The sequence below is a fragment of the Crinia signifera genome, chromosome 19 (genome assembly GCF_055691185.1).
Source record: "Crinia signifera chromosome 19, ASM5569118v1, whole genome shotgun sequence".
NCBI lineage: Eukaryota > Metazoa > Chordata > Amphibia > Anura > Myobatrachidae > Crinia > Crinia signifera.
This window is the reverse complement of record NC_139226.1, coordinates 3,602,995-3,628,315: the sequence shown is the minus strand read 5'-3', so window position 1 is coordinate 3,628,315 and position 25,321 is coordinate 3,602,995. Positions and strand designations below refer to the sequence as shown.

At 54.7% G+C, this 25,321-nt stretch overlaps 1 protein-coding gene across 1 annotated transcript in view; it reads right to left on the bottom strand.

Annotated features, from left to right (window-relative positions):
• Positions 1-25,321, bottom strand: part of LOC146041946 (uncharacterized) — a 141,988-nt gene that overhangs the window by 35,936 nt on the left and 80,731 nt on the right. Inside the window, exons 14-17 of the mRNA XM_083161819.1 lie at positions 14,036-14,161; positions 10,103-10,216; positions 8,865-8,978; positions 745-842 (exon numbers count right to left, since the gene is read on the bottom strand). Of these exons, the coding sequence (XP_083017945.1) occupies positions 745-842; positions 8,865-8,978; positions 10,103-10,216; positions 14,036-14,161 (452 nt within the window). The remainder of the gene's footprint in view (positions 1-744; positions 843-8,864; positions 8,979-10,102; positions 10,217-14,035; positions 14,162-25,321) is intronic.

Genomic DNA, 25,321 nt, shown 5'->3' with positions numbered 1-25,321 from the left:
ATCCCGACCGCCGCAGTGCCGGCAATTTCTCCCTCTCTGGGTTTCCATGGCACCCAGAGAGGGAAAATAAAATAGTGTGGGGAGTGAAGCGAGGCACCAGGCCCACTGCGTGGCAAGCGCAGCGAGCCCGCAAGGGGGGGGGGGAAGAGGGGGGCGATTTACAGCCCCCCCCATGTCGGTATTTCGGCGGTCAGGATTCTGGCGTCGGTATTTCGACCGCCAGGATTTCGTACTGAATCCCTTGGAAGCACCGAGTCAGTATGAAGACCAGCTTGGCTGCCCCTGGCAGGGTGATCTGACCAGCGGTGTCTGGCCAGAGTTCCCCGTGGTAACAGACAAGCACTGGACCAAAACACATCCACGTTCAATGCAGGGATTGCCGGATCCATATCTCGCAGATCAGCGCATCGTCCTTAAGCTTCCGCGGAATATGGGAGCAGAACAGCAGCGTGAATACGACTACACCGGACATAGCGAATTATTTCACCGCCATACGCTCCCCTGCAAATGGATTTCCAATGCGGCTGGGATATTTGCACGCCGGCAGGGGTGGGTGGCCATTCACTTGCTCCGCCAGGCAGCCTTAGATGGCTTGGTAAGTAGCGAATATATGCTGCTTAGCGAGTCAACCAGAATCAGGGCCTATACACAGCATTATTATCACACACTGACCACCTGCGCCTAACAGAATTATACTGATACATCTGCCTAACATGTGAGCAGCCAGAAATGGCGACAGCTTACCCCGACTCAGCCACGTCACAGCCCTCCCGCGCAGCCCGTTCCGAGGACTCAATGGAGCGACAGAAAGCCTCCTGGCCGGCCTGGTTGGCGAAATCCACCTTAGAAACAAATAGAGAATTCCAAAAAATGAAATGAATAAAAATCCCACTAAAAGCATTAACCTGTAACGAGCAGAAGTGCCGGGGAGTGATCAGTACGAGTAACGAGCAGAAGTGCCGGGGAGTGATCAGTACGAGTAACGGGCAGAAGTGCCGGGGAGCGATCAGTACGAGTAACGGGCAGAAGTGCCGGGGAGTGATCAGTACGAGTAACGGGCAGAAGTGCCGGGGAGTGATCAGTACGAGTAACGGGCAGAAGTGCCGGGGAGTGATCAGTACGAGTAACGAGCAGAAGTGCCGGGGAGTGATCAGTACGAGTAACGGGCAGAAGTGCCGGGGAGTGATCAGTACGAGTAACGGGCAGAAGAGCCGGGGAGTGATCAGTACGAGTAACGAGCAGAAGTGCAGAGGAGTGATCAGTACGAGTAACGGGCAGAAGTGCCGGGGAGTGATCAGTACGAGTAACGGGCAGAAGAGCCGGGGAGTGATCAGTACGAGCAGAAGTGCCGGGGAGTGATCAGTAGGAGTAACGAGCAGAAGTGCAGAGGAGTGATCAGTACGAGTAACGGGCAGTAGGGCCGGGGAGTGATCAGTACGAGTAACGGGCAGTAGGGCCGGGGAGTGATCAGTACGAGTAACGGGCAGAAGTGCCGGGGAGTGAACAGTACGAGTAACGGGCAGAAGTGCCGGGGAGTGAACAGTACGAGTAACGGGCAGAAGTGCCGGGGAGTGAACAGTACGAGTAACGGGCAGAAGTGCCGGGGAGTGATCAGTAGGAGTAACGGGCAGAAGTGCCGGGGAGTGATCAGTAGGAGTAACGGGCAGAAGTGCCGGGAGTGATCAGTAGGAGTAACGAAGTGCCGGGGAGTAATCAGTACGAGTAACGGGCAGAAGTGCCGGGGAGTGATCAGTACGAGTAACGGGCAGAAGTGCCGGGGAGTGATCAGAACGAGTAACGGGCAGAAGTGCCGGGGAGTGATCAGAACGAGTAACGGGCAGAAGTGCCGGGGAGTGATCAGTACGAGTAACGGGCAGAAGTGCCGGGGAGTGATCAGTACGAGCAGAAGTGCCGGGGAGTGATCAGTAGGAGTAACGAGCAGAAGTGCAGAGGAGTGATCAGTACGAGTAACGGGCAGTAGGGCCGGGGAGTGATCAGTACGAGTAACGGGCAGTAGGGCCGGGGAGTGATCAGTACGAGTAACGGGCAGAAGTGCCGGGGAGTGAACAGTACGAGTAACGGGCAGAAGTGCCGGGGAGTGAACAGTACGAGTAACGGGCAGAAGTGCCGGGGAGTGAACAGTACGAGTAACGGGCAGAAGTGCCGGGGAGTGATCAGTAGGAGTAACGGGCAGAAGTGCCGGGGAGTGATCAGTAGGAGTAACGGGCAGAAGTGCCGGGAGTGATCAGTAGGAGTAACGAAGTGCCGGGGAGTAATCAGTACGAGTAACGGGCAGAAGTGCCGGGGAGTGATCAGTACGAGTAACGGGCAGAAGTGCCGGGGAGTGATCAGAACGAGTAACGGGCAGAAGTGCCGGGGAGTGATCAGAACGAGTAACGGGCAGAAGTGCCGGGGAGTGATCAGTACGAGTAACGGGCAGAAGTGCCGGGGAGTGATCAGTACGAGTAACGGGCAGTAGTGCCGGGGAGTGATCAGTACGAGTTACGGGCAGTAGGGCCGGGGAGTGATCAGTACGAGTAATGGGCAGAAGTGCCGGGGAGTGATCAGTACGAGTAACGGTCAGTAGTCCCGGGGAGTGATCAGTACGAGTAACGGGCAGAAGTGCCGGGGAGTGATCAGTACGAGTAACGGGCAGTATTGCCGGGGAGTGATCAGTACGAGTAACGGGCAGTATTGCCGGGGAGTGATCAGTACGAGTAACGGGCAGAAGTGCCGGGGAGTGATCAGTACGAGTAACGGGCAGTAGTGCCGGGGAGTGATCAGTACGAGTTACGGGCAGTAGGGCCGGGGAGTGATCAGTACGAGTAACGGGCAGAAGTGCCGGGGAGTGATCAGTACGAGTAACGGGCAGTAGTGCCGGGGAGTGATCAGTACGAGTAACGGGCAGTAGTGCCGGGGAGTGATCAGTACGAGTAACGGGCAGTAGTGCCGGGGAGTGATCAGTACGAGTAACGGGCAGAAGTGCCGGGGAGTGATCAGTACGAGTAACAGGCTGTAGTGCCGGGGAGTGATCAGTACGAGTAACGGGCAGTAGTGCCGGGGAGTGATCAGTACGAGTAACGGGCTGTAGTGCCGGGGAGTGATCAGTACGAGTAACGGGCAGTAGTGCCGGGGAGTGATCAGTACGAGTAACGGGCAGAAGTGCCGGGGAGTGATCAGTACGAGTAACGGGCAGAAGTGCCGGGGAGTGATCAGTACGAGTAACGGGCAGTAGTGCCGGGGAGTGATCAGTACGAGTAACGGGCAGTAGTGCCGGGGAGTGATCAGTACGAGTAACGGGCAGTAGTGCCGGGGAGTGATCAGTACGAGTAACGGGCAGAAGTGCCGGGGAGTGATCAGTACGAGTAACGGGCAGAAGTGCCGGGGAGTGATCAGTACGAGTAACGGGCAGAAGTGCCGGGGAGTGATCAGTACGAGTAACGGGCAGAAGTGCCGGGGAGTGATCAGTACGAGTAACGGGCAGTATTGCCGGGGAGTGATCAGTACGAGTAACGGGCAGAAGTGCCGGGGAGTGATCAGTACGAGTAACGGGCAGTAGTGCCGGGGAGTGATCAGTACGAGTTACGGGCAGTAGGGCCGGGGAGTGATCAGTACGAGTAACGGGCAGAAGTGCCGGGGAGTGATCAGTACGAGTAACGGGCAGTAGTGCCGGGGAGTGATCAGTATGAGTAACGGGCAGTAGTGCCGGGGAGTGATCAGTACGAGTAACGGGCAGTAGTGCCGGGGAGTGATCAGTACGAGTAACGGGCAGTAGTGCCGGGGAGTGATCAGTACGAGTAACGGGCAGAAGTGCCGGGGAGTGATCAGTACGAGTAACGGGCTGTAGTGCCGGGGAGTGATCAGTACGAGTAACGGGCAGTAGTGCCGGGGAGTGATCAGTACGAGTTACGGGCAGTAGGGCCGGGGAGTGATCAGTACGAGTAACGGGCAGAAGTGCCGGGGAGTGATCAGTACGAGTAACGGGCAGTAGTGCCGGGGAGTGATCAGTACGAGTAACGGGCAGTAGTGCCGGGGAGTGATCAGTACGAGTAACGGGCAGAAGTGCCGGGGAGTGATCAGTACGAGTAACGGGCAGTAGTGCCGGGGAGTGATCAGTACGAGTAACGGGCAGTAGTGCCGGGGAGTGATCAGTACGAGTAACGAGCAGTAGTGCCGGGGAGTGATCAGTACGAGTAACGGGCAGAAGTGCCGGGGAGTGATCAGTAGGAGTAACGGGCAGTAGTGCCGGGGAGTGATCAGTACGAGTAACGGGCAGAAGTGCCGGGGAGTGATCAGTACGAGTAACGAGCAGTAGTGCCGGGGAGTGATCAGTACGAGTAACGAGCAGTAGTGCCGGGGAGTGATCAGTACGAGTAACGAGCAGTAGTGCCGGGGAGTGATCAGTACGAGTAACGGGCAGAAGTGCCGGGGAGTGATCAGTACGAGTAACGGGCAGTATTGCCGGGGAGTGATCAGTAGGAGTAACGGGCAGTAGTGCCGGGGAGTGATCAGTAGGAGTAACGGGCAGTAGTGCCGGGGAGTGATCAGTAGGAGTAACGGGCAGTAGTGCCGGGGAGTGATCAGTACGAGTAACGGGCAGTAGTGCCGGGGAGTGATCAGTACGAGTAACGGGCAGTAGTGCCGGGGAGTGATCAGTACGAGTAACGGGCAGAAGTGCCGGGGAGTGATCAGTACGAGTAACGGGCAGTAGTGCCGGGGAGTGATCAGTACGAGTAACGGGCAGTAGTGCCGGGGAGTGATCAGTACGAGTAACGAGCAGTAGTGCCGGGGAGTGATCAGTACGAGTAACGGGCAGTAGTGCCGGGGAGTGATCAGTACGAGTAACGGGCAGTAGTGCCGGGGAGTGATCAGTACGAGTAACGGGCAGTAGTGCCGGGGAGTGATCAGTACGAGTAACGGGCAGTAGTGCCGGGGAGTGATCAGTACGAGTAACGGGCAGTAGTGCCGGGGAGTGATCAGTACGAGTAACGGGCAGAAGTGCCGGGGAGTGATCAGTACGAGTAACGGGCAGTAGTGCCGGGGAGTGATCAGTACGAGTAACGGGCAGTAGTGCCGGGGAGTGATCAGTACGAGTAACGGGCAGTAGTGCCGGGGAGTGATCAGTACGAGTCGCGGGCAGAAGTGCCGGGGAGTGATCAGTAGGAGTAACGGGCAGTATGTATGCAGACGTCCAGTCCTGAGTGAGGGAGAGAGGGGAGAGATAATATCCTGCGGACAATGTACGGGACATGTGCTACTGAGCCTTTTCCCGCCCACTGGTTACTAATATTAGTATCTGGCCCATATCAGACAAATCACCTGGCGCTGATATTAATGAGGAAAGACAAAATCCATCTGCAGACTTAAAGATGCCATCGGTGTATTGTTCTCAAAATGGTCAAAACCATGTGCACTGCAGGTGGGGCAGATGTAACATGTGCAGAGAGTTACATTTGGGTGGGGTGTGTGGAAACTGAAATCTAGATTGCAGTGTAAAAATAATGCAGCCAGTATTTGCCCTGCACAGAAACAAAATAACTTACCCAAATGTAAATCTCTCTGCACGTTACATCTGCCCCAGTGTGGCTGGAGGCCCCGGCACACGGACAATGGCGGTCGCAGGACAAACAAAGGGCGCTTGGAACCAAAATTTAAACAGAACCTACTTTTTTATTTATGTGTGTGGGCGCCGTGGCCCCGGTCCCCTACCGGCGCTCGCGGACACCCTATGTGCACCCCCTCCCCGGGAGAGTTGGCCAGTGCTGGGAGTCTGGATTTCCCGGCTCCCAGCATGCGACGGCCTCCAGGGGGAGCCGGTACTCATCCTAGCTGCCAGGTGAGCTCCGGCGGCTGCGGCAAATCACAGAGGGAAGAGGGGGCCACCAGCAGGGTATGGGCGCGCTGCAGCAGTGGGCGGCATAAATGGTTAATCCCCAGTGCGCTGGGGCTATAGGGAAGCGGCTGCGCCGCAGGAGCCCAGGCGCTGGGGGGGGGGGGGGGACTGTGCATGCTGCCAGCAGGCTGGGAGCATGGGGTAGCCATCTCCCAGCACAGGGTTAAGGGAGCCCAGTGCTGAGTCTGGGCACAGTGTAAAAACAAAAACTATTATATGTGCAGGCACTGAGCTGGGACTACATGTTCCATGCTGCAGTGCTGCCGGGGAATGACACCTGTGTTGTACACAATGTAACAATGTATAAAGTGCACAATGTATAAAGCACACTGATATGAAATGGATTGTATGATGCACTTACTGTACTGCTGGGTTCCCCTCCAACTTTAACTCAAAAATGGAATACTTTCCCAGACAGCCTCCAGGCTTGGAGCTACAGGGAAAGGTAGCAGGGAACCTCAGCTGTGAGACCAGGAACCGCTATCTGTGGACCCAAAGGGCGTAGCAAGAGCGTAAGGGCAGGCGTCCGGTCACACCCACCTGCAGTGCACATGGTTTTGCCCAGTTTGAGAACAAATTTGTACTGCGATCACATCTGAATATGGGCCTATATCCAGCTCATTTAAGACAAGATGGTCAGTAACAGAAGAAGATAGAGAAGACGTAAGGAAGCATTAAACACAGTAAGGACAAGAGGGTCATCTGCCAAGAACAAAAGCATGCCCTCAGCATACAAGGCTATGGCCCCATGGTATTTACTCACCGTAACCCTATTTCCAGCAATCTTCCTCCCCCCCGTCTCTACTCACCATAACCCTATTCCCAGAGACCTTCCTCCCCCCCGTCTCTACTCACCGTAACCCTATTCCTAGCGACTTTCCTTCCCCCGGTCTCTACTCACTGTAACCCTATTCCTAGCGACTTTCCTCCCCCCCGTCTCTACTCACCGTAACCCTATTCCCAGCGACCTTCCTCCCCCCGGTCTCTACTCACCTTAACCCTATTCCCAGCGACCTTCCTCCCCCCGGTCTCTACTCACCGTAACCCTATTCCCAGCGACCTTCCTCCCCCCCGGTCTCTACTCACCGTAACCCTATTCCCAGCGACCTTCCTCCCCCCGGTCTCTACTCACCTTAACCCTATTCCCAGCGACCTTCCTCCCCCCCGGTCTCTACTCACCGTAACCCTATTCCCAGCGACCTTCCTCCCCCCCGGTCTCTACTCACCGTAACCCTATTCCCAGCGACCTTCCTTCCCCCGGTCTCTACTCACCGTAACCCTATTCCCAGCGACCTTCCTTCCCCCGGTCTTTACTCACCGTAACCCTATTCCCAGCGACCTTCCTTCCCCCGGTCTCTACTCACCGTAACCCTATTCCCAGCGACCTTCCTCCCCCCCGGTCTCTACTCACCGTAACCCTATTCCCAGCGACCTTCCTTCCCCCGGTCTCTACTCACCGTAACCCTATTCCCAGCGACCTTCCTCCCCCCGGTCTTTACTCACCGTAACCCTATTCCCAGCGACCTTCCTCCCCCCGGTCTTTACTCACCGTAACCCTATTCCCAGCGACCTTCCTCCCCCCGGTCTCTACTCACCGTAACCCTATTCCCAGCGACCTTCCTCCCCCCCGGTCTCTACTCACCATAACCCTATTCCCAGCAACCTTCCTTCCCCCGGTCTCTACTCACCGTAACCCTATTCCCAGCGACCTTCCTCCCCCCGGTCTCTACTCACCGTAACCCTATTCCCAGCGACCTTCCTCCCCCCGGTCTCTACTCACCGTAACCCTATTCCCAGCGACTTTCCTTCCCCCGGTCTCTAATCATCGTAAACCTATTCCCAGCGACTTTCCTCCCCCGGTCTCTACTCACCGTAACCCTATTCCCAGCGACTTTCCTCCCCCGGTCTCTACTCACCGTAACCCTATTCCCAGCGACCTTCCTCCCCCCGGTCTTTACTCACCGTAACCCTATTCCCAGCGACTTTCCTCCCCCCGGTCTCTACTCACCGTAACCCTATTCCCAGCGACCTTCCTCCCCCCGGTCTTTACTCACCGTAACCCTATTCCCAGCGACTTTCCTCCCCCCGGTCTCTACTCACCGTAACCCTATTCCCAGCGACCTTCCTCCCCCCAGTCTCTACTCACGTAACCCTATTCCCAGCGACTTTCCTTCCCCCGGTCTCTACTCACCGTAACCCTATTCCCAGCGACTTTCCTCCCCCTGGTCTCTACTCCCGTAACCTTATTCCCAGGGACTTTCCTTCCCCCGGTCTCTACTCACCGTAACCCTATTCCCAGCGACTTTCCTCCCCCCGGCCTCTACTCACCGTAACCCTATTCCCAGCGACCTTCCTCCCCCCGGTCTCTACTCACCGTAACCCTATTCCCAGCGACTTTCCTCCCCCGGTCTCTACTCACCGTAACCCTATTCCCAGCGACCTTCCTCCCCCCGGTCTTTACTCACCGTAACCCTATTCCCAGCGACTTTCCTCCCCCCCGGTCTCTACTCACCGTAACCCTATTCCCAGCGACCTTCCTCCCCCCGGTCTCTACTCACCGTAACCCTATTCCCAGCGACCTTCCTCCCCCCGGTCTCTACTCACCGTAACCCTATTCCCAGCGACCTTCCTCCCCCCGGTCTCTACTCACCGTAACCCTATTCCCAGCGACCTTCCTCCCCCCCGGTCTCTACTCACCGTAACCCTATTCCCAGCAACCTTCCTTCCCCCGGTTTCTACTCACCGTAACCCTATTCCCAGCGACCTTCCTCCCCCCGGTCTCTACTCACCGTAACCCTATTCCCAGCGACCTTCCTCCCCCCGGTCTCTACTCACCGTAACCCTATTCCCAGCGACCTTCCTCCCCCCGGTCTCTACTCACCGTAACCCTATTCCCAGCGACCTTCCTCCCCCGGTCTCTACTCACCGTAACCCTATTCCCAGCGACCTTCCTCCCCCGGTCTCTACTCACCGTAACCCTATTCCCAGCGACCTTCCTCCCCCTGGTCTCTTTAACAGCTTCTTCAGCAATTTCTGTTGCGTTGTAGAAAACCAGAGCTCTGCCATAAAAGCGATCATACATCACCTGTCGGGATTGAAATACACATAAGAGACGTGTAGATATGGTCAGAAGAATGAGGTATACAATCATGCCTCAGAGGGTAACAAAGAGTGTTCCGGCACATACAGACCTTACTGAGGTGATAAACCCGAATTATCAACATAGAGGGAGACACTTCTCACCACCAAATACACCGCATCGCATGATCGCCAGGAACATCGGTCATCTGTGTAACCCTCAGTTTACTCAGGACGCCCGGAAACATACGCTGCTGATGTCAGTGACAATGCGTCCAACGAGGCAAGTATACTACATGAGCCTGCAGTCTAACCGGCCTGAACGTTAAGTCTGGTTACTCAGACATGTGACGTTATTGAGGCTGATGAGTCATGAACGATAGCACTCTAGTGTGGCAGGGACAGTACAGTTCCACATGGCGTTCATCTGGAACACCAGGATCTCAGTGTTTAGAGCAGCAGTACTGATTAGATCCAGTCCAGATTTTTCCTAAGATCTAATCATTGTTCATTGTTTGGCTAATTAACAACACCTGTCGCTTGCTGTTAAATCTCTGTTCAGGGAAGAGGGTTAGGGTTCCCAATGCCAGTTAGTGGCTGGGTGATAGGCTTGAGGTGTGGGGACCTGTGTATTGCCTGATGTAACACCTGCTAAGCTGTGATCTGAATTACCAAGCTGCCTCCCTGCTGGAAATAAAGAAGACAGTTTATATCTTACCCAGTCTATGTGATCCTATCACACTAGCTTGTAGCAAATAACCATTTACCTACATGTCAACAAACTATGGGTGCTTGGTTCTGGTATACTACCGATATACCAGATACTGATACTGATAACTTAACCTCATTACAAATAATGGTTACAATAGATTAAAAGCATAAATTACGCTATTGCCTGAGGAAGCAGGCGCGATCAGCGAAATGCGTTGAGTGATAAATGGTGTAAAGGTTTGGGATTATCCCCATTTTCCCAGCTACTGTTACACAGTGTGCGCTATTCTGTGATAACACACAGAAATGAAAACATCTGCGTATATCTCTGCACTCCTCGATCCGCCATGATTCTCCTCCCAGCCTGGTCTGTATGCGCTGGGACACGCTACATTACCTGCTCATTGTACTGCCACTTACCTTTAGCACAAGTCCATACTGGTTAAAATGGTGCATTAAGTACTGCTCAGTAACACAGAAGGGTAATCCACCTATCCACACGCAGTCGGTAGGTACGCTTTCCCCAAATCCCACCTATGGACAATAAAGGGGACAGAATGTCAGCAGATGGAAGCTGGGAAATAAGGAGCTACTGTATTTACTAATATCTTGTTTCAGCTGTTACTGACCACTTTCATCAGGAACAGTTGTTTCTCTGAGTGTCTGTATATCACAGTGTATTCTAAAATGAATCTATACCCCACGTCCCCTTCACACATGTTAAACACCATCAAGTGGTCCTCATCCCCCACAGCGAAGGATCCGGGGCAGAAGAGGAGCTTGGAGTGATCTCCAGTCAGAGACTGAGGGTGCTGTGCATGGAGGCGGGGGTAATAGGGGAGAGGAGCCAGGCATGATGGGTAGCCTAAAAGTTTAGGAGATTGGTGCCTGGGCCTCTGGGTCCACCTACAACCCCCGTTGTCAACCCTGTGGGACCAGGAGCCTTGTAGAAGAAAAAAACAGAAGCTCTCCCAGAATTGCACCTAGAAAATTTGGGGTGCCGTCTTCTTTTCTTTTAATGCTTGGTTTTTATTGTAGCATATTATAGCGTAGGACGTACAGCATAAGTTTACATCATATCAATTGTTGACTTTGTAAATGAAAACCAGATGAGGATGGGTAACAGGCGAGCCATAATTTTGGTGAAGACCCTTGGGGCCGTTGCTGACCGAAAGAGAGGGCCTAAAATTGCAGGTGCAGCAGTCCCACTGCAACCCGTAGCAGAGGCCGATGCTCTCTCAAAATAGGAACATGCAAATACCAGAAACTCTCCCGGCTCCATGTTCTGTAACACTGAAGGCAGAGACGCCATCCTGAAGTGATCCACCCACAAAAGCTTGTGCAGGGACATCAGATTTATAATTGTCCTGAAAGAGCCGTCTGACAGCGACCGTGGTGGCGGATACCTTTGACACTATTATGATGCCCTCCTGTCCCGCTTCACAAACATATTCGCCCGCACACTTTAATGTCCCAGCCAAAGCGAAGAGCTCAGAATCCCGCACGAGTTCAGAACACAATGTATCTGCCCAAACAATCAAGGCCTCAAGAGACCCAGGGTGAAGCAATCACTGGGCGCAACACAATCCCCACCCCTTCAAAGGTGGCTTTAAGGCACCCCTCTATCTTTTTATCAACCGGATCCTTAAAAGCTGCTCCCCCCTGTATAGGGAGGGCTGTAGCCTTGGACAGATGGGCCGCGGGAGCGTCCACTATGGGAACCTTTTCCCACAGCTTAACATGGTCCTCCGGCATGGGGTACAAACGATCACATCTTCTAGGCATAACAACCCTTCCACGCCTCACTGATCAGACAAACTGCGATCTGCAGGAAACGTCACCCCAGACCGGCGCTGCCTTCTGAACACCCCCTCTGACGGAGCTAGGTTCACATCAGCCAAATCCAGAGTCTGGCAGATAGCCAAACTGAATTCCTCCACTCCAGGGGGAGAGGAATCACTGTCCTCCTTCTGCCCCCACAGCTTTTCCTCAGAAAATTCACCCTCCACCTCCTCATCTGTATCAGGTCTAAGAAGGAGTAACAGGGGGCGAGTCAGGAACCCTCAGAGATTGCTCCATCAAGGAACTCATGTTATGCGCACCTTGAGCAGTGTGCTGTATCACCTGCAGTAATGCCGGTCCCCCCTGTGTAGGTGGAGGGGAGCCCAGGGAAGGCGGAGAGGAAGGAAGCCGCCTTACGGAACTACTAAGGTCATCGCTCTGCCTGTTCAGAACCTGCAATAGGTCTGCCACAGATCTGCCCATAGCTGCTGCCCACACAGGCTCAGGCGGCTCCATTCTCTGCCCCTGAGCCCCACTGGGAACAGCTTCGCAGGCAGGGCACAAATCCCCCCCCCCCCGTCCATCTGTTCACTGGTTAATTTAACACCATAAAACCTGCAGTAAATCACCATGGCAGGTGCCAACTCTTCAGCAACAGCAGAATCACACCTTTCTGTCATTGTGCAATAGACAGGCACTGTACAGAGTAAGGAACCAGTGTACTTATCTGCTAGCTGCTGCTGTCGCTGACCCACAGTGGTCTCAGGTAAGGCACAGCACAGAAGACTCACAGGCTGCATGTCACTTTTCGTGAATTTGGTAAAGCACCAGCCGGAGTATAACGGAGGCTGGGTGCTTTAATGTAGGGCTGTTGCATGAACGACAGACTGGAGTGAAGCAATTGAATAAAATTAAACCTTTTTTGATGAAGATACTGAAGTACAAGATATGAATGATGGCACAATGAATTACTGTAGATATTGATAAATTGGAAGAAGACAATAATAAACAATACTTATTGATAGAGCTTGAAGATGATTGAGAAGTTGAATGATTGGATGGTTAGATGATTGGATGATTGAATGAAAGATTGGATAATTGGATGAAAGATTGGATGAAGAAGGGAAGAATAAGAATAAGATTAAGTCCAGTTGGAATCTGTGCTGAATGAGATCATAGCTGTAGAACCAGGGATGCTGGCCACGGATAATAACCATCAGGAAACGAAGATGAAGATGACACCCTTTGGGGGGTTAACCTTGTCCTAATAGGCGGCAGGGGATTTCCGTGGATGATATGGTGGAGCAGTAGACGATCAGCAGGAAGATCAGGGTAGACTTTCACCAAAAGACGATAGATGCCTGTAGTGGATACTACAGGGATAGCCAGGAATGTCCAATGATGCTAACGGGTGGACATCATTGTACTGACTGCCGGTCTGGCCCGGCTAGTTAGTATTTAAGGGTTGAGCTAAGCGGTGATTGGCTGCGCGAGTGACATCCCACTTGGAGCCGCGCAGCATAGGCTGTGGAAACCAGAAAGATGGCCGCCGCCAGCTGCAGCGACAGAAACCAGCCGGCGGAGAACATACGCAGAGGCGCTGCAGCCGGCGCTTCCCAGCCTGAGGTCTAACATGATACGGACACCATCATGGCGGCTCGTGCCTCACGCCACCCAGAGCCTGCACAGCAGGAGACTGCACACCACAACTGTCACCTAGTGGTGACAGAGTGACGGAACACAGACAGCCAGCATGGGAGGTGAGCGCCAAGACAGAGGGTAGCATATCAGAGGTCTGTGGGACTGCTGTGCAGGGGAAAAAGAGCGCCAGACTGCAACCAGGAAGAGACAATGGGGGTTATTCTGATATACTCGGAAAGGCACAATCACTCTCTAATGGACAAAACCATGTGCACTGCAGGAGGGGCAGATGTAACATGCGCAGAGAGAGTTAGATTTGGGTGTTTAATTGTTTCTGTGCAGGGTAAATACTGGGTGCTTTATTTTTACATTGCAATATAGATTTCAGTGTGAAGTACAACCCCCCCCCCCCCCAAATCTAACTTTACCTGAGGAAACCCCGCACTGAGCCAGCCTGTGGACCCCACTACATCCCATGGTTAGAGGTCACCAGGATGGACGATAGAGGAAATCCCTTTATAAATGGTGTATTTGGGATGTATCATGTTGTAGAATATTCCGGATACGTACTACCTGACAGACGCCTAAAGACATATAAGGATGAGGTAGGGCTTTTAATAAGAAGTACCTGTCTTATTATTAACTCATCTAGTGTTGTAAGGTCCATGATCTCCGCCGAGATATAGTGTTGTGCGGGTTACTGTAGGGCTATTACTGACATTTCCAGCAACTGATGGTAAACGAGTTCTAGAGTTATAAACTAGACTGGGACAAAGACATAAGTGAGTATACTGTGTATAGCCCCGCCCCCGCAGAACAGACCCAACCCTAGAGGATCGGATACTGATGAGAAGCTCTAGCAGGAATATCCCTGTGACTCAGTGCTGGGCGATACACAGAACAGATTCCATAAGGATCGACATGATTTACCTTTAACTGTTTCATCCCCAGATATTCTCCATGCATCCGCTTAATGGCCCTATAGGCGCTGGTGATATTGTAGTACTGCAGCAACGCTTTTGTAGGCTCCTCATTCTTCTTTATAATGTCAATATCCTGGAAGCAGAAGAGAGGAATACAGCCACATCAATAGCTGCCCCAAAACCTGATAACTAGGGGGACGGGATCTGTCCAACATAATCCCCCCACCTGCCTTTATCCAGCGTCTCATAGCTGCCCCCACACCTGATAACTAGGGGGGACGGGATCTGTCCAACATAATTCCCCCCACCTGCCGTTATCCAGCGTCTCATAGCTGCCCCTACACCTGATAACTAGGAGGAACGGGATCTGTCCAACATAATCCCCCCACCTGCCCTTATCCAGCGTCTCATAGCTGCCCCCACACCTGATAACTAGGGGGGGACGGGATCTGTCCAACATAATCCCCCACCTGCTGTAATCCAGCGTCTCATAGCTGCCCCCACACCTGATAACTAGGAGGGACGGGATCTGTCCAACATAATCCCCCCACCTGCTGTTATCCAGCGTCTCATAGCTGCCCCCACACCTGATAACTAGGGGGGACGGGATCTGTCCAACATAATCCCCCCACCTGCCGTTATCCAGCGTCTCATAGCTGCCCCCACACCTGATAACTGGGGGGGACGGGATCTGTCCAACATAATCCCCCCACCTGCCGTTATCCAGCATCTCATAGCTGCCCCCAGACCTGATAACTAGGGGGGACGGGATCTGTCCAACATAATCCCCCCACCTGCCGTTATCTAGCGTCTCATAGCTGCCCCCACACCTGCTAACTAGGGGGGACGGGATCTGTCCAACATAATCCCCCCACCTGCTGTAATCCAGCGTCTCATAGCTGCCCCCAGACCTGATAACTAGGGGGGACGGGATCTGTCCAACATAATCCCCCCACCTGCCGTTATCTAGCGTCTCATAGCTGCCCCTACACCTGATAACTAGGGGGGACGGGATCTGTCCAACATAATCCCCCCACCTGCCGTTATCCAGCATCTCATAGCTGCCCCCACACCTGATAACTAGGAGGGACAGGATCTGTCCAACATAATCCCCCCACATGCTGTTATCCAGCGTCTCATAGCTGCCCCTACACCTGATAACTAGGGGGGACGGGATCTGTCCAACATAATCCCCCCACCTGCCGTTATCCAGCATCTCATAGCTGCCCCCACACCTGATAACTAGGAGGGACGGGATCTGTCCAAATTAATCCCCCCACCTGCCGTTATCCAGCGTCTCATAGCTGCCCCCACACCTAATAACTAGGAGGGACGGGATCTGTCCAACATAATCCCCCCACCTGCCGTTATCCAGCGTCTCATAGCTGCCCCCACACCTGATAACTAGGGGGGGACGGGATCTGTCCAACATAATCCCCCACCTGCTGTAATCCAGCGTCTCATAGCTGCCCCCACACCTGATAACTAGGAGGGACGGGATCTGTCCAACATAATCCCCCCACCTGCTGTTATCCAGCGTCTCATAGCTGCCCCCACACCTGATAACTAGGGGGGACGGGATCTGTCCAACATAATCCCCCCACCTGCCGTTATCCAGCGTCTCATAGCTGCCCCCACACCTGATAACTGGGGGGGACGGGATCTGTCCAACATAATCCCCCCACCTGCCGTTATCCAGCATCTCATAGCTGCCCCCAGACCTGATAACTAGGGGGGACGGGATCTGTCCAACATAATCCCCCCACCTGCCGTTATCTAGCGTCTCATAGCTGCCCCCACACCTGCTAACTAGGGGGGACGGGATCTGTCCAACATAATCCCCCCACCTGCTGTAATCCAGCGTCTCATAGCTGCCCCCAGACCTGATAACTAGGGGGGGCGGGATCTGTCCAACATAATCCCCCCACCTGCCGTTATCTAGCGTCTCATAGCTGCCCCTACACCTGATAACTAGGGGGGACGGGATCTGTCCAACATAATCCCCCCACCTGCCGTTATCCAGCATCTCATAGCTGCCCCCACACCTGATAACTAGGAGGGACAGGATCTGTCCAACATAATCCCCCCACATGCTGTTATCCAGCGTCTCATAGCTGCCCCTACACCTGATAACTAGGGGGGACGGGATCTGTCCAACATAATCCCCCCACCTGCCGTTATCCAGCATCTCATAGCTGCCCCCACACCTGATAACTAGGAGGGACGGGATCTGTCCAAATTAATCCCCCCACCTGCCGTTATCCAGCGTCTCATAGCTGCCCCCACACCTAATAACTAGGAGGGACGGGATCTGTCCAACATAATCCCCCCACCTGCCGTTATCCAGCGTCTCATAGCTGCCCCCACACCTGATAACTAGGAGGGACGGGATCTGTCCAACATAATCCCCCCACCTGCCGTTATCCAGCGTCTCATAGCTGCCCCCACACCTGATAACTAGGGGGGACGGGCTCTGTCCAACATAATCCCCCCACCTGCTGTTATCCAGCGTCTCATAGCTGCCCCCAGACCTGATAACTAGGGGGGACGGGATCTGTCCAACATAATCCCCCCACCTGCCGTTATCTAGCGTCTCATAGCTGCCCCCACACCTGCTAACTAGGGGGGACGGGATCTGTCCAACATAATCCCCCCACCTGCTGTAATCCAGCGTCTCATAGCTGCCCCCAGACCTGATAACTAGGGGGGACGGGATCTGTCCAACATAATCCCCCCACCTGCCGTTATCTAGCGTCTCATAGCTGCCCCTACACCTGATAACTAGGGGGGACGGGATCTGTCCAACATAATCCCCCCACCTGCCGTTATCCAGCATCTCATAGCTGCCCCCACACCTGATAACTAGGAGGGACAGGATCTGTCCAACATAATCCCCCCACATGCTGTTATCCAGCGTCTCATAGCTGCCCCTACACCTGATAACTAGGGGGGACGGGATCTGTCCAACATAATCCCCCCACCTGCCGTTATCCAGCATCTCATAGCTGCCCCCACACCTGATAACTAGGAGGGACGGGATCTGTCCAACATAATCCCCCCACATGCTGTTATCCAGCGTCTCATAGCTGCCCCTACACCTGATAACTAGGGGGGACGGGATCTGTCCAACATAATCCCCCCACCTGCCGTTATCCAGCATCTCATAGCTGCCCCCACACCTGATAACTAGGAGGGACGGGATCTGTCCAACATAATCCCCCCACCTGCCGTTATCCAGCGTCTCATAGCTGCCCCCACACCTGATAACTAGGAGGGACGGGATCTGTCCAACATAATCCCCCCACCTGCCGTTATCCAGCGTCTCATAGCTGCCCCCACACCTGATAACTAGGGGGGACGGGCTCTGTCCAACATAATCCCCCCACCTGCTGTTATCCAGCGTCTCATAGCTGCCCCCAGACCTGATAACTAGGGGGGACGGGATCTGTCCAACATAATCCCCCCACCTGCCGTTATCTAGCGTCTCATAGCTGCCCCCACACCTGCTAACTAGGGGGGACGGGATCTGTCCAACATAATCCCCCCACCTGCTGTAATCCAGCGTCTCATAGCTGCCCCCAGACCTGATAACTAGGGGGGACGGGATCTGTCCAACATAATCCCCCCACCTGCCGTTATCCAGCATCTCATAGCTGCCCCCACACCTGATAACTAGGAGGGACAGGATCTGTCCAACATAATCCCCCCACATGCTGTTATCCAGCGTCTCATAGCTGCCCCTACACCTGATAACTAGGGGGGACGGGATCTGTCCAACATAATCCCCCCACCTGCCGTTATCCAGCATCTCATAGCTGCCCCCACACCTGATAACTAGGAGGGACGGGATCTGTCCAAATTAATCCCCCCACCTGCCGTTATCCAGCGTCTCATAGCTGCCCCCACACCTAATAACTAGGAGGGACGGGATCTGTCCAACATAATCCCCCCACCTGCCGTTATCCAGCGTCTCATAGCTGCCCCCACACCTGATAACTAGGGGGGGACGGGATCTGTCCAACATAATCCCCCACCTGCTGTAATCCAGCGTCTCATAGCTGCCCCCACACCTGATAACTAGGAGGGACGGGATCTGTCCAACATAATCCCCCCACCTGCTGTTATCCAGCGTCTCATAGCTGCCCCCACACCTGATAACTAGGGGGGACGGGATCTGTCCAACATAATCCCCCCACCTGCCGTTATCCAGCGTCTCATAGCTGCCCCCACACCTGATAACTGGGGGGGACGGGATCTGTCCAACATAATCCCCCCACCTGCCGTTATCCAGCATCTCATAGCTGCCCCCAGACCTGATAACTAGGGGGGACGGGATCTGTCCAACATAATCCCCCCACCTGCCGTTATCTAGCGTCTCATAGCTGCCCCCACACCTGCTAACTAGGGGGGACGGGATCTGTCCAACATAATCCCCCCACCTGCTGTAATCCAGCGTCTCATAGCTGCCCCCAGACCTGATAACTAGGGGGGGCGGGATCTGTCCAACATAATCCCCCCACCTGCCGTTATCTAGCGTCTCATAGCTGCCCCTACACCTGATAACTAGGGGGGACGGGATCTGTCCAACATAATCCCCCCACCTGCCGTTATCCAGCATCTCATAGCTGCCCCCACACCTGATAACTAGGAGGGACAGGATCTGTCCAACATAATCCCCCCACATGCTGTTATCCAGCGTCTCATAGCTGCCCCTACACCTGATAACTAGGGGGGACGGGATCTGTCCAACATAATCCCCCCACCTGCCGTTATCCAGCATCTCATAGCTGCCCCCACACCTGATAACTAGGAGGGACGGGATCTGTCCAAATTAATCCCCCCACCTGCCGTTATCCAGCGTCTCATAGCTGCCCCCACACCTAATAACTAGGAGGGACGGGATCTGTCCAACATAATCCCCCCACCTGCCGTTATCCAGCGTCTCATAGCTGCCCCCACACCTGATAACTAGGAGGGACGGGATCTGTCCAACATAATCCCCCCACCTGCCGTTATCCAGCGTCTCATAGCTGCCCCCACACCTGATAACTAGGGGGGACGGGCTCTGTCCAACATAATCCCCCCACCTGCTGTTATCCAGCGTCTCATAGCTGCCCCCAGACCTGATAACTAGGGGGGACGGGATCTGTCCAACATAATCCCCCCACCTGCCGTTATCTAGCGTCTCATAGCTGCCCCCACACCTGCTAACTAGGGGGGACGGGATCTGTCCAACATAATCCCCCCACCTGCTGTAATCCAGCGTCTCATAGCTGCCCCCAGACCTGATAACTAGGGGGGACGGGATCTGTCCAACATAATCCCCCCACCTGCCGTTATCTAGCGTCTCATAGCTGCCCCTACACCTGATAACTAGGGGGGACGGGATCTGTCCAACATAATCCCCCCACCTGCCGTTATCCAGCATCTCATAGCTGCCCCCACACCTGATAACTAGGAGGGACAGGATCTGTCCAACATAATCCCCCCACATGCTGTTATCCAGCGTCTCATAGCTGCCCCTACACCTGATAACTAGGGGGGACGGGATCTGTCCAACATAATCCCCCCACCTGCCGTTATCCAGCATCTCATAGCTGCCCCCACACCTGATAACTAGGAGGGACGGGATCTGTCCAAATTAATCCCCCCACCTGCCGTTATCCAGCGTCTCATAGCTGCCCCCACACCTAATAACTAGGAGGGACGGGATCTGTCCAACATAATCCCCCCACCTGCCGTTATCCAGCGTCTCATAGCTGCCCCCACACCTGATAACTAGGAGGGACGGGATCTGTCCAACATAATCCCCCCACATGCTGTTATCCAGCGTCTCATAGCTGCCCCTACACCTGATAACTAGGGGGGACGGGATCTGTCCAACATAATCCCCCCACCTGCCGTTATCCAGCATCTCATAGCTGCCCCCACACCTGATAACTAGGAGGGACGGGATCTGTCCAAATTAATCCCCCCACCTGCCGTTATCCAGCGTCTCATAGCTGCCCCCACACCTAATAACTAGGAGGGACGGGATCTGTCCAACATAATCCCCCCACCTGCCGTTATCCAGCGTCTCATAGCTGCCCCCACACCTGATAACTAGGAGGGACGGGATCTGTCCAACATAATCCCCCCACCTGCCGTTATCCAGCGTCTCATAGCTGCCCCCACACCTGATAACTAGGGGGGACGGGCTCTGTCCAACATAATCCCCCCACCTGCTGTTATCCAGCGTCTCATAGCTGCCCCCAGACCTGATAACTAGGGGGGACGGGATCTGTCCAACATAATCCCCCCACCTGCTGTTATCTAGCGTCTCATAGCTGCCCCCACACCTGCTAACTAGGGGGGACGGGATCTGTCCAACATAATCCCCCCACCTGCTGTAATCCAGCGTCTCATAGCTGCCCCCAGACCTGATAACTAGGGGGGACGGGATCTGTCCAACATAATCCCCCCACCTGCCGTTATCCAGCATCTCATAGCTGCCCCCACACCTGATAACTAGGAGGGACGGGATCTGTCCAAATTAATCCCCCCACCTGCCGTTATCCAGCGTCTCATAGCTGCCCCCACACCTAATAACTAGGAGGGACGGGATCTGTCCAACATAATCCCCCCACCTGCCGTTATCCAGCGTCTCATAGCTGCCCCCACACCTGATAACTAGGAGGGACGGGATCTGTCCAACATAATCCCCCCACCTGCCGTTATCCAGCGTCTCATAGCTGCCCCCACACCTGATAACTAGGGGGGACGGGCTCTGTCCAACATAATCCCCCCACCTGCTGTTATCCAGCGTCTCATAGCTGCCCCCACACCTGATAACTAGGGGGGAAGGGATCTGTCCAACATAATCCCCCCACCTGCTGTTATCCAGCGTCTCATAGCTGCCCCCACACCTGATAACTAGGAGGGACGGGATCTGTCCAACATAATCCCCCCACCTGCTGTTATCCAGCGTCTCATAGCTGCCCCCACACCTGATAACTAGGGGGGACGGGATCTGTCCAACATAATCCCCCTACCTGCTGTTATCCAGCGTCTCATAGCTGCCCCCACACCTGATAACTAGGAGGGACGGGATCTGTCCAACATAATCCCCCCACCTGCCGTTATCCAGCGTCTCATAGCTGCACCCACAACTAATAACTAGAGGGGACGGGATCTGTCCAACATAATTCCCCACCTGCTGTTATCCAGCGTCTCATAGCTGCCCCCACACCTGATAACTAGGGGGGAAGGGATCTGTCCAACATAATCCCCCCACCTGCTGCTATCCAGCATCTCATAGCTGCCCCCACACCTGATAACTAGGAGGGACGGGATCTGTCCAACATAATCCCCCCACCTGCCGTTATCCAGCATCTCATAGCTGCCCCCCCACCTGATAACCAGGGGGGATGGGATCTGTCCAACATAATCCCCCCACCTGCCATTATCCAGCGTCTCATAGCTGCCCCCACACCTGATAACTAGGGGGGGACGGGATCTGTCCAACATAATCCCCCCACCTGCTGTTATCCAGCGTCCCATAGCTGCCCCCACACCTGATAACTAGGAGGGACGGGATCTGTCCAACATAATCCCCCCACCTGCTGTTATCCAGCGTCTCATAGCTGCCCCCCACACCTGATAACTAGGGGGGACGGGATCTGTCCAACATAATCCCCCCACCTGCCGTTATCCAGCGTCTCATAGCTGCCCCCACACCTGATAACTAGGAGGGACGGGATCTGTCCAACATAATCCCCCCACCTGCTGTTATCCAGCGTCTCATAGCTGCCCCCACACCTGATAACTAGGGGGGACGGGATCTGTCAAACATAATCCCCCCACCTGCCATTATCCAGCGTCTCATAGCTGCCCCCACACCTGATAACTGGGGACGGGACCTGTCCAACATAATCCCCCCACCTGCCGTTATCCAGCGTCTCATAGCTGCCCCCATACCTGCTAACTAGGGGGGCGGGATCTGTCCAACATAATCCCCCCACCTGCCGTTATCTAGCGTCTCATAGCTGCCCCCACACCTGCTAACTAGGGGGGACGGGATCTGTCCAACATAATCCCCCCACCTGCTGTAATCCAGCGTCTCATAGCTGCCCCCAGACCTGATAACTAGGGGGGGCGGGATCTGTCCAACATAATCCCCCCACCTGCCGTTATCTAGCGTCTCATAGCTGCCCCTACACCTGATAACTAGGGGGGACGGGATCTGTCCAACATAATCCCCCCACCTGCCGTTATCCAGCATCTCATAGCTGCCCCCACACCTGATAACTAGGAGGGACAGGATCTGTCCAACATAATCCCCCCACATGCTGTTATCCAGCGTCTCATAGCTGCCCCTACACCTGATAACTAGGGGGGACGGGATCTGTCCAACATAATCCCCCCACCTGCCGTTATCCAGCATCTCATAGCTGCCCCCACACCTGATAACTAGGAGGGACGGGATCTGTCCAAATTAATCCCCCCACCTGCCGTTATCCAGCGTCTCATAGCTGCCCCCACACCTAATAACTAGGAGGGACGGGATCTGTCCAACATAATCCCCCCACCTGCCGTTATCCAGCGTCTCATAGCTGCCCCCACACCTGATAACTAGGAGGGACGGGATCTGTCCAACATAATCCCCCCACCTGCCGTTATCCAGCGTCTCATAGCTGCCCCCACACCTGATAACTAGGGGGGACGGGCTCTGTCCAACATAATCCCCCCACCTGCTGTTATCCAGCGTCTCATAGCTGCCCCCAGACCTGATAACTAGGGGGGACGGGATCTGTCCAACATAATCCCCCCACCTGCCGTTATCTAGCGTCTCATAGCTGCCCCCACACCTGCTAACTAGGGGGGACGGGATCTGTCCAACATAATCCCCCCACCTGCTGTAATCCAGCGTCTCATAGCTGCCCCCAGACCTGATAACTAGGGGGGACGGGATCTGTCCAACATAATCCCCCCACCTGCCGTTATCTAGCGTCTCATAGCTGCCCCTACACCTGATAACTAGGGGGGACGGGATCTGTCCAACATAATCCCCCCACCTGCCGTTATCCAGCATCTCATAGCTGCCCCCACACCTGATAACTAGGAGGGACAGGATCTGTCCAACATAATCCCCCCACATGCTGTTATCCAGCGTCTCATAGCTGCCCCTACACCTGATAACTAGGGGGGACGGGATCTGTCCAACATAATCCCCCCACCTGCCGTTATCCAGCATCTCATAGCTGCCCCCACACCTGATAACTAGGAGGGACGGGATCTGTCCAAATTAATCCCCCCACCTGCCGTTATCCAGCGTCTCATAGCTGCCCCCACACCTAATAACTAGGAGGGACGGGATCTGTCCAACATAATCCCCCCACCTGCCGTTATCCAGCGTCTCATAGCTGCCCCCACACCTGATAACTAGGAGGGACGGGATCTGTCCAACATAATCCCCCCACATGCTGTTATCCAGCGTCTCATAGCTGCCCCTACACCTGATAACTAGGGGGGACGGGATCTGTCCAACATAATCCCCCCACCTGCCGTTATCCAGCATCTCATAGCTGCCCCCACACCTGATAACTAGGAGGGACGGGATCTGTCCAAATTAATCCCCCCACCTGCCGTTATCCAGCGTCTCATAGCTGCCCCCACACCTAATAACTAGGAGGGACGGGATCTGTCCAACATAATCCCCCCACCTGCCGTTATCCAGCGTCTCATAGCTGCCCCCACACCTGATAACTAGGAGGGACGGGATCTGTCCAACATAATCCCCCCACCTGCCGTTATCCAGCGTCTCATAGCTGCCCCCACACCTGATAACTAGGGGGGACGGGCTCTGTCCAACATAATCCCCCCACCTGCTGTTATCCAGCGTCTCATAGCTGCCCCCAGACCTGATAACTAGGGGGGACGGGATCTGTCCAACATAATCCCCCCACCTGCTGTTATCTAGCGTCTCATAGCTGCCCCCACACCTGCTAACTAGGGGGGACGGGATCTGTCCAACATAATCCCCCCACCTGCTGTAATCCAGCGTCTCATAGCTGCCCCCAGACCTGATAACTAGGGGGGACGGGATCTGTCCAACATAATCCCCCCACCTGCCGTTATCCAGCATCTCATAGCTGCCCCCACACCTGATAACTAGGAGGGACGGGATCTGTCCAAATTAATCCCCCCACCTGCCGTTATCCAGCGTCTCATAGCTGCCCCCACACCTAATAACTAGGAGGGACGGGATCTGTCCAACATAATCCCCCCACCTGCCGTTATCCAGCGTCTCATAGCTGCCCCCACACCTGATAACTAGGAGGGACGGGATCTGTCCAACATAATCCCCCCACCTGCCGTTATCCAGCGTCTCATAGCTGCCCCCACACCTGATAACTAGGGGGGACGGGCTCTGTCCAACATAATCCCCCCACCTGCTGTTATCCAGCGTCTCATAGCTGCCCCCACACCTGATAACTAGGGGGGAAGGGATCTGTCCAACATAATCCCCCCACCTGCTGTTATCCAGCGTCTCATAGCTGCCCCCACACCTGATAACTAGGAGGGACGGGATCTGTCCAACATAATCCCCCCACCTGCTGTTATCCAGCGTCTCATAGCTGCCCCCACACCTGATAACTAGGGGGGACGGGATCTGTCCAACATAATCCCCCTACCTGCTGTTATCCAGCGTCTCATAGCTGCCCCCACACCTGATAACTAGGAGGGACGGGATCTGTCCAACATAATCCCCCCACCTGCCGTTATCCAGCGTCTCATAGCTGCACCCACAACTAATAACTAGAGGGGACGGGATCTGTCCAACATAATTCCCCACCTGCTGTTATCCAGCGTCTCATAGCTGCCCCCACACCTGATAACTAGGGGGGAAGGGATCTGTCCAACATAATCCCCCCACCTGCTGCTATCCAGCATCTCATAGCTGCCCCCACACCTGATAACTAGGAGGGACGGGATCTGTCCAACATAATCCCCCCACCTGCCGTTATCCAGCATCTCATAGCTGCCCCCCCACCTGATAACCAGGGGGGATGGGATCTGTCCAACATAATCCCCCCACCTGCCATTATCCAGCGTCTCATAGCTGCCCCCACACCTGATAACTAGGGGGGGACGGGATCTGTCCAACATAATCCCCCCACCTGCTGTTATCCAGCGTCCCATAGCTGCCCCCACACCTGATAACTAGGAGGGACGGGATCTGTCCAACATAATCCCCCCACCTGCTGTTATCCAGCGTCTCATAGCTGCCCCCCACACCTGATAACTAGGGGGG